Source organism: Haliotis asinina, chromosome 8 (genome assembly GCF_037392515.1).
Source record: "Haliotis asinina isolate JCU_RB_2024 chromosome 8, JCU_Hal_asi_v2, whole genome shotgun sequence".
Lineage (NCBI taxonomy): Eukaryota > Metazoa > Mollusca > Gastropoda > Lepetellida > Haliotidae > Haliotis > Haliotis asinina.
Genome location: NC_090287.1, coordinates 28,627,391 through 28,640,975, shown reverse-complemented (window position 1 = coordinate 28,640,975; position 13,585 = coordinate 28,627,391). Strand labels below are relative to the sequence as shown.

Below are 13,585 nucleotides of genomic sequence, written 5' to 3'. Positions count from 1 at the left end.
AAATTATGTCTCTGACCTAGAGATGTAATTGTTCAGATAATAGGCAAAAATAAAAGAATGTGTTGAGAATAAAATGTTGCATTTTGGTGTTTTTTGTGCATCACATTTTGGTTGTCAGCAGTCAACACGTCATATTATTTATGCTTAACTCAAAGTCAAAAACCTGAAACAACACTGAAACAGCTACAGAATATATAATCCTTATCTTTTCAAAATGTCTTAGCATCTCAAAACATCTCCCTGTGTGGGTCCATGGGGAAAGGGGAAATGTGAAATTAATGGAAGATGAAAAATTTAGGTTGAACCACAATCAGAAACTAAAATATCATTGCACGTCACATACCAACATTATTTTGAAATATCTTAGGTTTGAAATGTTCAAAACACCTTCACATTTCTATGGCTTGTTTGAAGGAAAAAAAAGAAACTGGAAACATTTTTACCTAATAGCTTAAAAGTTGCATAAAAACTAAGCGTAGTGGCAGTCCAAAGTGCTTCACTTCTCTCTCTTAGAAGTGAAAGTGTTAAAATCACAGACACACAGTGTTGTCTCATGTGAGTCAGTTTGTTAATCCAACAAATTATCTCACAAGAACCAGAGCATAAAACATGTCACATATATTGTATCGTGAAATTTGTATGGTGATTTACCAGTTTACCAGTAATGTTGCAAACCCACTGACAGGATTAAGTTATATTTCTGACCATGTCCAATTGTACACAATTATAAACTATACATCTAAAGGGAAACTCATGAGTAGGTTTGGAATGACCACTGTAACTGCATTAACAGTTATCCTGAAAGATGTCAGATCAGGTTTAGTCTATGGCAATCTATGCTGATTGTATATAGAAAATTTTCTTGGTTTCATCTTCTTTCTGTTAGTTGGAAAAAAAAGAAAATTCTTTAGTATGTTCATCAAATAACATCTTCTAAAATGTCAATCAAGCATCTAATGCTATTTGTATGTTGCAACTGAACTGTCCTGTTGTTCCAAGAGGAATTGTTGCTCATTACATCAACCACTCAATTAGCTGGGCTTTTCGTGATTACTTACAACCTGTGAGTGAGTGAGTGAGTGCGTTTTATTTTACACCTCTTCAAGCAATATTTCAGTAAGGTCACAGAGAAGGACACCAGAAATGGGCTTGACACATTGGTTCTCCAACTCTTTTACCATGAGGCTACCACACAGCCCCCTATGGCTGATAATGCCAAGCATAACTATAAACAACAAACAAGCAACTATGATTAGATGAACTCATTGTCCTACCCGTCTGCTTGAATCTTTACTGAAAGGTAACCCTTTAAACATTGTATTTACATGTCTAATGTGTTAATCAAACTTCACTAAGAAATGAAAATATATGACAGTTGCATTTTTCATCAGAATAATCTTATGGACATGCTAATTTTCTTAATTCAGTCATTTCAAGATCTTTACTCTGCTGCATCCAATGAAGATTTCACTACTGTCAGTAATAAGATTTGTGTCCGTTCCTGATCTTTATGGGTATTCAATCTGATATTCTGCCTTATTATGGTATGGTCAAACACCTTTCACATATGGTTTACAGATTTCGTAAACAACCAACTCAGGTAACAATTAAAATTAATATGTGTACATGGTATAGCTTCACATTTTCATATTTAACCTGGCATCAATTCAAAGGTTCAGTAGGAAAGAAATATATGCTTATTCTGTTTAATGTACATAATGCTAAATATTTTCACTATAACATGTACTTGCACCGGAATATTTCTGGTTTAATGACCTAACTGAATTGAACTTTACACAGTATCTATAATCAATATTTCAGCAATACCAGCTTTAACTGTCGTAATTCGATGTTTTGGGGAAAATGTTTGGACAAATAATGACTTGGTGATGACTAGTACACTCTTTATGAAGAGACTAGACAAAGGTAATAGCACCTCTGCTGAAATGTAACACTTAAAAAATGTAGCTGAAGTCCATATCTCAATATTAGTGCTATGGCTTCTGAATGCCATGTAGATATGGTAGCTGTTCAGACATGATACTGTAAGCAAAAATGATCTGAAAGACAATCTCTAAATACTATGAACTACTCTTTGACTCTTTATCTCATCTTGTCATGGATTGAGTCAACCTTCTTCAACTGTTTAGACTACTTGACAGAAGATACAAGTTCACATTCCAACGAGGGTAAAGCTACAGTAACAATAATTTCAAATCATCTATTTAAGTGTTCGAACAACAGTTTTGTTTGTGCAATACTGCAAGGTCTGAGTGTTGTAGAAAAGTTCAATGTCCTCATAAGTTCAACTAACTCAGAAGAATGAAAATTGAAAAATGAAACTAGAAGACCAGGAACACTCACTTATAGGTTTTAATAAACAACAAAGCCAGCCTTTGACTAGTTTGAAACATACATTAATTCACTAGCCTGAATTGAGATGCATGGCGGTCTTCATGGACTCATAGCATTTCAGGGCTAAATGCTATAGTTCTAAATGATTCAGTTTTGGTTCAAATTGAGACTGCATGAACCTGACAACATGTACTGCTAACTCTGATGATTAGGAAAATACAGCTGGCATTATTCCTCTGGACTAGGGATACCATGGACTAAACAAGGACATGGGACACATGGGTCAGAAGAGGAGGGAATGTGTACTGAGATCCCTAACAGGGCATGGGGAACTGCATGGCAATGGTGTACAGGGGCTAAAATAGTGTATGCCAGAAAAGGGGTCAAAACAGGTCAAGGTCTACAGAAGGCAAATGAGAATGGTGTATAGGGGGCCAAAACAGGGTATGGTGTGCAGACGGCAAACACAGGACACGGTCTACAAAGGCCAAAGCAGGGAATGGTGTACAGGGAACCAGGGTGTGTCAAGGTGTACTAGGGACCAAGGCAGGTCATGGTGTACTAGGGACCAAGGCAAGGCATGGTATACAGAGGATCAAGAAAATGCAAATCACTGACAACCAAAATACAGAAAGCTTTTTACTGTACGTGTGATTTATTACAAATAGCAGAGAACTATGGCACACAATACCTCACATCTCCCAAACTCAGATCCTGTGGCTCTACAGGTTCAAATTGATTACCTGGTTTCTGTCTTACCCTGAGATGTCAAGATGGATATATAGGATGAAGCAGACGCACAGCATCACAGCTGGAAATGCAACAACATCTAAGATGGAAGACACTTGCAGTTATTTGTTGTTGGAAAATAGTAACAAAGAAAGTAACCGGTCACTCTACCACAGACATTAGAGAGCTATCCAGAAACCAGCATGCTTATTGAACTTGTCAGGTCCAATGAAGACAGTTTCAGGTGAACCCAGCTGAATTAAGCACCCAGAAATGGAACTTGCCATGGGCATGAGATACAGATACATGTTAAGCCCCCCCACATTCCCTTATAACAAGGCTGAAATCTGATAAACTAATCAAACTCTAAAAATAAGCTCAAAACCAAATTTAATCATCTTGCTTAAACTGCATGTTTTGAAATAACACACTTTTTGCACATATATAATCTTCTAAAAGTGATGCTGGCAAAATTATTGTAATTGCAATTGATATTTGTAACTGTTTCTTCATATAACTTACTCCCATAAATCACCCTGCATCAGCTGAGATACCAAAAGTGAGTGAGTCAGTATATATGATTACCAGTTGACACAACAATTGGATATAAGGTCAGATTAAGGAAGACTGCAAACATCATGACTGGGACTGGTCTTCAACACCAGTAGTATCCAGTAGTAATAATGGAGAAATCCCAAAGTAATAGAGGGCTGGGACATTTCACCACTTTGTTGAAACCCATGGCCAGAGATATGGTTCTGACAGATTTAAAAACAAAACAGGGAGAGCCAGGGCCTAGATTTTCAAAGCTCTCTTGGCACTAAGATAGTCATAAATTAATGTTAATGTATGGCACTTATGACTATCTTAGCACTAAGTTTCGAAAATCTCTTTCAAAAGTCAGGACTTGAAGCCAAGATTCTGAAGTACCCAATGGACACAACTCTGCACAGGCATTGCTGCACCTTAGATAACTGGGCCACACATGCACCATGTAAATGCCTAAAACTGTTATGACACATCCACTGAGTCATCAAATAACTTTTGGCTGACAATGTCAACTGAACCAATCACGCAGTCAAGTCACTGAAAAGTGTAAATATATCTGTCATGCAGGAATGTGAGGGACAGTGGGACGAACAGCAACTGATGCATCTTACCCTATAGTATGCCAGCACTGCACAAACATTATCACCATAGTTACTGATACTAAAAAGTTACAGCAAAGAAATGCAATTAACCCAATGGCAATGCATCTCTCTCTCTCTATATATATACAGCTGTACCTGTACTTTACCAATATTACACAGGTTTAGTGTCAGTCCAGCATAGTTCTGACACTGTACAAGTGCCAGCACAACACAACTGTCACTGCTGAACAGGTGTCATTTCTGCAGGTGTCTATCAGCACAGCAGATATTCATGCAGCACAGGTGGCAGCACTGCACAGGTATCAATGCAGCAATAAACAGTGTTGTCCAGCACTGCAGGTGTTAATATTGCACAGGTGTCAATGCTTAGGGGACAACACTGCAACAGAACTGAAATTACACAGGTAACACAGGTGTACTACTACAAATACATATTGAAGGGGCTGAAAGGGCATTGTTGGTGTGATACTCGCTCAACATTAAGGCTGCAACAAATCATCTCTAATGAAAATGATACATATCACAAACATTGGATTATGAATAAAAATATTAAGTATTGATTTGAATGCTCATGAGTAACGAACTGAATGCATGATGGTATAACTTTTGACTCAGCAAATATATGACTGAACAGTAACTGTCCTATTCAACACCTAATTCAACATTGTTCTACTTAAGTCGTATCAAGTCTGCTTTAACATGTTTAAGTAGGAGGAAAACAAAATGATGCAGTGACGCTTGTGTGTCAACCATGAGATAGAGGCACTTGCCAGATGGCATATCTGTGATGAAACTATTCTGTGATGGTATGGATAACACTGTTATCCATAAATATTCTGCATGTATTCATATTCACTATATTCTGTATGTATTCATACAATCTCGGTTTCATTTGGAAGGTTGGAAGGTATCAACCATGATACATTCTGTCTACACATTGGCCTTTATATTAATGGTTCATGGGTAGCCAAGTGGGTAAAATGTTTGCTGTAGGCCACGTTCAGTTTTCTACATGGGTGCAATGTCAGATCAGTGTTTGCCCTAGACATGAAAATTTCATCATGATTCCCTGGTATGACACAACATGGGGAGTCATGGACATGTTTTTGGGTGTCAGTTTTAATATGGAGCTTTCATCAAGACATCAACTGTAATTGTTTAATAATGACAAAAATAGGTCTGGTATTTAATCAACACTGAGCAGTTAACTGGCAAACAATAAACTAAGAAGTTTTAATTAACAGCAAATTACAAGCATAGATTATCTGAACTCGGGGCCCAGTAGCATCGCATGAACAAGATTTTATATTTACTGCATATTTGACTTTGAGATAATTTGTGCATCAAATCTTTTCAATACCTTTGTGGAAACATGCAAGCTTTAATTCAGGTTCACAGACACTCTACGTGAACTAACAGATTCTGGTGACAGCTCTAACATATACCTACTGATGTGGGTACATTGAATGTCTGGGACATCACTGATGGGGATGCATAGAGCATAGCGATATCATAGATATGGGTACATTGAGTGCTCATGATATCACTGATATGGATGTATAGTGTTAAGTGATACCACCGATGTGGATAAATTGAATGACTGTGATATCACTGATAAGGATGTTTGAAGTGTCTGGTGTTCATGATATTACAGTGGAAGCTGTCAAAACCGGCTTTTGTCTAATCCAGCAAATTGTCAACACCGGCATAAAATCTCAGTCCCTTACATGGCTTGTACTTTTATCTTCAGCTCTACAATGTGGCATGTTGTCTAAAGTGCCAGTTTAGATAGCTCCCACTGTACGGATAAGGGTACATTGAATATCTGTGATATCAGCGATGTGGATGCACTGAATGTCTGGTGATATCAGTGATATGCATACACTGAATGTCTGGTGATACCAGTGACATGGGTACTTCAAATGTCTGGTGATATCAGTTATATGCATACATTGAATGTCTGGTGATATCAGTAATATGCATACATTGAATGTCTGGTGATGCCAGTGATATGCATACACTGAATGTTTGGTGATATCAGTGATTTGCATAAATTGAATGTCTGGTGATACCAGTGATATGGGTATATTGAATCTCAGGTGATATCAGTGATATGGGCACATCAAATGTCAGGTGATATCAGTGATATGGTACATTGAATGTCTGGTGATATCAGGGATATGCATACATTGAATGTCTGGTGATACAAGTGATGTGCACACATTGAATGTCAGGTGATATCAGTGATATGCATACATTGAATGTCTGGTGATACAAGTGATGTGCACACATTGAATGTCAGGTGATATCAGTAATATTGTTATACTGAATGTTAGGTGATATCATTGATGTGCATATTCCTTTCCAATGGTACATTCAGTATATCCATCTGAAAGTTTCCAAACGTACATGAACTTTACACAGGAATATTTCAATTATTTTTCAATAATTCCCTTAGGTTTGCTTCAATCAAGTATCCCTTCAATGAGATTCACAATAAAACAATGGAACTGACTTGAGAACTACCAACTTCAAAGGATATTATGCCCCATATATAGGTTGTGCAGAATAGTACACACTAGTAAATACATTCGTCTTTAAATATTTTAGCCAGATATACTTCACTAACAATGCCTTCTTAATTGAGTAACAAAAACTGATTTTAATTAACTTTTGCCTGTGGACTCTGAAAGATCTGGGTTAGAACTGATCTTCAGAAAACCTGTGTGTGTCGTAACAGGAGATTAACAGGATCAGGTGCTCAGGCTCACTGACTTGACTGATACTCATCATCATATCCCAATTGCATAGATCAATGCTCATGATGTTGATCACTGGATTGTCTGTTCTACACTTATTTTCACTTTATACACTTTATACACTTTATTTTCAGACTGAAGTATGATTTAGCGGGAATATTGTTGAGTGCACTACTTTTGCCTTTCACCAATGTGGACAGTCTCTTTTCATTTGTGTCTATCGCCCCAAGATAGCATCAACTATCAATGTTATAGTACCGATTACCATTACAGCTATTGGTAGTATGATCTACACACTGAGGCATAATGTTGTCAAGAAAAGAGGAACAGTCAATGAATGTCTGTTTCATAAAGGTCACATGCGATGAAAAAATCAAATATAATTAAAACACAGTTATCACTTGTTCATGATATATAAAATGGATTGGTGATTGTGAAAATACAAATAAACAAAATTATAAGCGTATAATTGCAGATCAAAAGGGCAATATATTGCACTTGGGTTTACCTCCCTTGAAATGAAGCAGCCATAATACCGAACCCAGTCATGGCCAGTGGGTGTACACTCGTGTGCAACGACTCCTTGTCACTGGCCCCTGGTTCATTTGCCGATACGCTTAGCCAGCTCTTTGTTTATGGCTTATAAGCCCAATAGGTGTTAATTTCAAATAGCAAATGGTCAGTAATTGAAGTTGTGCACTGCATATTGTCAGAAGACAGGCAAGCTGACATATAGGTGTCAATAAACCAGACATTGAGTTCCCTCTGTGACAGAGTCTGCTTATCACAATCAACAGTGTTTTTGTTTAAGTAACGAGTAGCTTTTTTTCATCACGTTTTTTTTTCAACTTTACAGGTTGAATTGTCATTTTTGATGATTTGTTTCGATTAGGGCATACCGAAAGGTATCAGAATCTGAAAAGTTGTGTTTTGCGTTGCATGTGACCTGTAAGCTAGATACAATGTTTAGAAATATTTAGAGTGACAGAATCCTAACATCACTGCATGGACATATCTACATGTTCACTGACGATAACTATGGTCATACAAGTTTTGTTACAGATATGAACTGACTAAATTACAAGGCAATGAGAAACACAAATAAACACAAAACATTTCAGGGTTAGTCGGGTTCGAACAACAGTCTTTTTCAGGCATCATTAACTTTAAGCATTTTTGTGAACTACAATATCTGGTTTAAAATACATAGCGGGAACCTTGTATCATACACTCATGCTCAAGTTTCCATTCTACATTTTTCACTTTTCGAGAAGAATTGTTTGTAAAATCAGCGATTGCCGCCTGGGAGCCATATTGAATTTCAAAATTTGACGCATTGAACAAACTTGAACTACCTTATGAGCTATGAAAATAGCAGTGATTAGCATGGTTAGCCCTTTCTGTAAATCCTTACAACAATAAAACTGTGTGAGGCCCATTCTTGCTGTCTCCTAAACAAACTTTGCTGCAAAATTTCTTACACCAGCATACTACTGATGACATTTGAAGAACTGAAAAATTCATACCATCTACATTGAAGATGTTGTTTCAATATTCAGCTCTTTGTACTTTACATATCAGAAGATCATAACTTATACACCTGAAACTAAATCATTTCCTCAACAAATGAAAAGAATAATACTAGTATGCAACAAAGTCAGGGCTGTGATAATCTCAGCTGCATTCATTGTGACCTAAGTGGGTTGTAAAACTGCACACATTGAAGAGCTCCTTACACCAGTGTTGTTGTAGTTAACGCATTTACTACATCGCCAGGGATCACAAGCCCTGTCTGGAGCTGGAATGACAGTTCACTCAAGCTTGGCATTCGGTTTACTTTCTCTACTTTGCTAGAAATGAGTTAAATGTTTTCAATTTCACTTGACAAAAATGATATTTTCACACTGTTCTCCAAGCCAAGGATACGTTAACGCAGGAACCGGAAACATCGTTAAGTCTCCAACAATACTTTTTCCACTTCCATGATTGCTATCACATTTTCCTGTCCAGGACAAGTTAGCAGAGGCACAGTTCCTGTAACTGGTGTACAGCAATGACAATAGGCATAAAAATCAGCTGTGAACTTAAGCTTTACACAGGCTTTTCAAAAGAACGGATTCATGTGACTCAGGGGAACGTTATTTGGCAGACAAGTTTGTTTAACTTTAAGACAAAACCTAAAATTGCATCAAGGAAAATGGGTGACTTAACTTTTTCAAATGAATGATGTTATGGTTTCCATTACAGAACATTTATTGAAAATTACAATAACAAGTGGCTTTTCAAAAGAACGGATTCATTTGACTCAGGAGAACCTATTTGGCAGACATGTTTGATGGTTTACATTACAGCATATTTAGTTCCAATTACAATAACAAGAGTGGTTTGTATTTTTTACATGGTATTTTAACTGATGGCACAGCTCATTTTATGTTCAAATAGTCATGAGACAATGACAAGATGCCCATCCCTGACACTCAGAACCATGTCCCCAATATTAGTTGTGTCCCTCAAAAGACACTAATGATACTAGGCCTCTGATCATATTATGTTAATTTCTAGAATTGATAAGGAACATTATTTTTGCTTAACCTGCAAGATTGTGTTGGATCAACCAATTCTTAAAGTGCATTATCAATAAGGGGTGGTGGGGTTGCCAAGTGGCTTAAGCGTCAAAGACCCTGTTTTGACTCCATACATGGGTACGAGTGAAGCCCATTTCTGGTAATATTGCTGGAATACTGCTAAAAGTGGCATAAATCCATACTCACTCATTAATGAAAATTGCCTTGGTAAGTTATTCCAAAATATATTAAGATTCATCCAATCCTACATATCAAAGTACAAAAAGAAATACTTTCGAAGGTAAATGATTTATTCAATATGAACAATAATGAGTTATTGATCACCACAGGCTTAAACACCATCTGAATCAAGATCAGTGAAATGTTGGAAGAAAGCAAAACTTTACTCTTGTCAATGGCCATTACCTAGTGGTTGAAGCCTTCGCTCATCAATTAAAGACGCAGGTTTGAACCCCTACTGGCTAGTGACCAGCTATCGCTGCATACCAATTATTGCCAACACCTGGCTGTAGCACTTGCGAAGACATTTTTACTTGTACTTTCGTAGCATTTCACACATTGACACATCCAAAAAACAATAGGTTACAAGAGTAATGAGTATTTTACGTTGTAAGCATTACAAATATGAATCCCTTGGAAGGCGAGATCCAAACACGTCGGGGGGATGTCACGTGACCATTAGTGTGTTGACATGTAATTTCATAAACGATGAGAACTGAATGAAAATCCATCCAGGCTGTGTTATGAATCTATGACTTGACAATTCAGTACATAAAAAGTGCAGATTTTAATTTGTCTGAACATACCGCAGATGCAAACATTCAATCACTTAACTTTGAATCTACCCAATATTCCATCTCCATTTCATGGACTCTACAGATACCATGCAGATGATACCAACAAAATATAACTGTCAATTTTCACTTTCATTTTTCCCCTGAGAAAACAAACATTGCGAAAACTGCAAACTACTATTCGAAATCTCAGCTATCATAAGTTCAACCCCGCGGTGACATCTCCATTTTCCTATCAGCATATATCAGAACCCATCAACATTCACAGTGAGAGCGAGTTTTGTTCTTTTAAATTTCATTTTTTTTAAACAAATTCCAATTGTGAAATTTCTTCAATATGTCCAGGTTTGAAACGCAATAGTTTTATTACCAAGTTTATGTCAAATTAGGTGAATAGCATAAAAAATTCAGAAATGGCAATAACTGGTGTTGTTAGTTGTTGGGAAAGCACAAAATACACTACTGCCCTTCCTGTTGACCGCGTTTCGGAGAAACACGATCGGCAACTGGAAACAAGCAGAAAACATCAGTGAATACCTGATCTTTCATCAAGATAAATTTTACTTCATTCTGTTAAGTAATTATGGAGCAAATCATTAAAACCGTTTAAAAATGGCGATAAATGGTCGCTAGCCAGTACCTGGGGTTCAAAATTTTTTTAAAAGCCGCTTGCCACTGGGCACTTGACTTTAAGTTTAAGGAAGTAACTTGTCCTGACTAATTTTCCACTTGCCCTGATTCTTCAGCATGTGATTTGATGATAATGTTCACTGGACTATTTATCGACACACCTTGACTCCTATATCTAATGCAAATAGGTGATCAATTTTTCAGTATCATGAAATCACTGTCATTCCTTTATAATATGACAACTACATACAATCATATTTTCCACGTTTGCAAATGAACATTGCAACACGATGCTTTGATACAATTTTAACAACTACAAAGTGTATTTTCATCAGCAAATGGAAAAAAATCAAAGATGTACTTGTGAAAGTAAAGCCAATGACATCATATTGACTTAAAAAAACAGAAGTGATCCATATATAAACATGGCTGTCATTTCATCATCAATTCACACAAAATTGGAAACAAGACAGTTCAGTGAGACTATGAAATATGCCTACTAAGTCATACTACTAATGTTTAAGTCACAACTGGAACACCAAATAAGTGACAGCAACCTCCCTGTATACATCTTTGTTGTAAAGACTTAAACTTAATCGGATAAGGGATGTTCATTTACTTTTTTGATAGGACAGAGAGAAAATCGGGAACTAAGAAGGAAATTGTTTCACATATGAAAATACTTCATGATCTACAGTTGATATATGTTGTCTTTCGTAAAGATCACAGGATACAAGTTGCAAGGAAAATGTTTTGCGACTGAACACGTTTTAATGTTTTGACCTATGAATTCAGCAATTCCATGTTATCTAATGAAATACTGTGTTGTGTCGTGTGTTGAGAAGTGACACAGGGAGTTAGAATGAGCATCCACCTCACGGAACGTGTTTAGTTCTCACGAAATGATGACTATTGTTGTCAAAATATAGTAACGCACAGGGCGTGCCCAAGTGTAAACGAAAATGTCACAGAGTGACTTGACCTACCTTTCGGTCCACGAAGGAGCACGCTGCTTCCTTCAAGCCAGCCAAAGACAATTCACCTTCCACATTAATCTGTTCTCGAGTAAGTCCAATTTGCATCCAAAATGAAAACTTCTTAGGTAAATCATTTGAGAGCAACTCGGACATGATGCCATATGCGAGAGTGTCCCTCGTATCACCTGTTACAGAGAAATGGACCTGCTCAATGGCACAGCTAAGCTCCTCTACACCGCTTGCTCGAGAGCGGTGACGATTCGGTGTCACTGGCACTCTACGGCTTGTTCCTCTTGTAACATCCGTGAATTTAAATTAATTAAGTCCGGCGTGCCTCTGGTGTTGTCGAAGTTTGAAGAAGCAATGGTGAACTACTCCAGTCCGAGCCGACCTCGCTCAGGCGTAATATGGTCGAGACCAATACAAGTGACAGGTGATTTACTTTCCCTAACCTTACCACCAGACTGCCTTACGACGATGTTGTCAAAGTCCCCGCCCACGCTCCAGAACAGACGGCCAATAAAAAGTGTCTGTATATTTTCAACATGTGGCCATGGAGTACTCTTGGAAGTATAAGATCGTTACCAAATCGGCTGGGACGGCAACTCCCTTTTTACGACAAACAACAGAACCATTTTCGGTATAGTCATATGCCATTAGTAAGACAACTAGTTGCATTTGACCTTTTCGAAGGTGCCTTGTTGACGTTCGCCGGTGACTTCACTGGGCGAAAGTTTATGTCAACGCATAATGAGGGTGAGAAATGACTACACACGATTGAGCTTCAGGGCACTGTGGATAGATGACAGTAGTATTTTTCAATTAAAGTCGTCTTTAATTCTATTTAAAGACACATTGTGTAATTGTGCCATTACTGGTGACGTTTGAAATCCGTGTTTAGCATATGCGTTACTGAACTGGGGATTCTCTTCCGGATCAGATTAAGTACACAGCGACCAATGCAAGTCTTAATGAGTCAGTCAGTCGGGTAGTCGTCGTACTCCGACGGCGGGGATCGTTGTTTGTTATACCAATCACTGGTTTGTCGGGTGCAACCAGGAATAATTATAGGCAGTGTTCTTTAGCTCGATACCTGAATGCTCCGGTAAGCAACAGAGAAAACTAAACGTTCTGTACAGGAAACAGGAAATACGATGTTTTTCGATATTTTTGCGAGTAATCGCATGCTCTCTCTCTCTCTCTCTCTCTCTCTCTCTCTCTCTCTCTCTCTCTCTCTCTCTCTCTCTCTCTCTCTCTCTCTCTCTCTCTCTCTCTCTCTCTCTCTCTCTCTCTCTCTCTCTCTCTCTCTGCATCTAGTTCCAGGTTTTACCAGAGTGGGTGAGTGAGTTTACTTTTACGCCGCATTCAGCAATGTTCCAGCTATATGGCGGGGGTCTGTAAATAAAAGAGTCTGGACCAGACAATCTAGTGATCAACAGCATGAGCATCGATCTGCGAACTAGGAACCGATGACACGTGTCGCTTTTTATTGCAAGCATGGGTTGCTGAAGGCATATATTAACCCGGACCCTCATGGCTATTTACCAGAGACCTAATAATAATAATAATCTATTATATGGTCTTGGATTTACAAAAAAAAGTGTT

The 13,585-nt window shown here is 37.7% G+C and overlaps 1 protein-coding gene across 3 annotated transcripts in view; it reads right to left on the bottom strand.

The window, feature by feature from the left end:
- The window catches only part of LOC137293505 (serine/threonine-protein kinase D3-like), a 106,088-nt gene extending 93,620 nt beyond the window's left edge, over positions 1–12,468 (bottom strand). For 2 of the 3 annotated variants that reach the window (XM_067824082.1, XM_067824083.1), the window contains exon 1: positions 11,990–12,468. In XM_067824082.1, coding sequence (XP_067680183.1) covers positions 11,990–12,133 — 144 coding nt within the window. In that variant the 5' untranslated portion in view covers positions 12,134–12,468. The remainder of the gene's footprint in view (positions 1–11,989) is intronic. The other variant, XM_067824084.1, reaches the window with a different exon arrangement.
- Between the last annotated feature and the right edge of the window lie 1,117 nt (positions 12,469–13,585).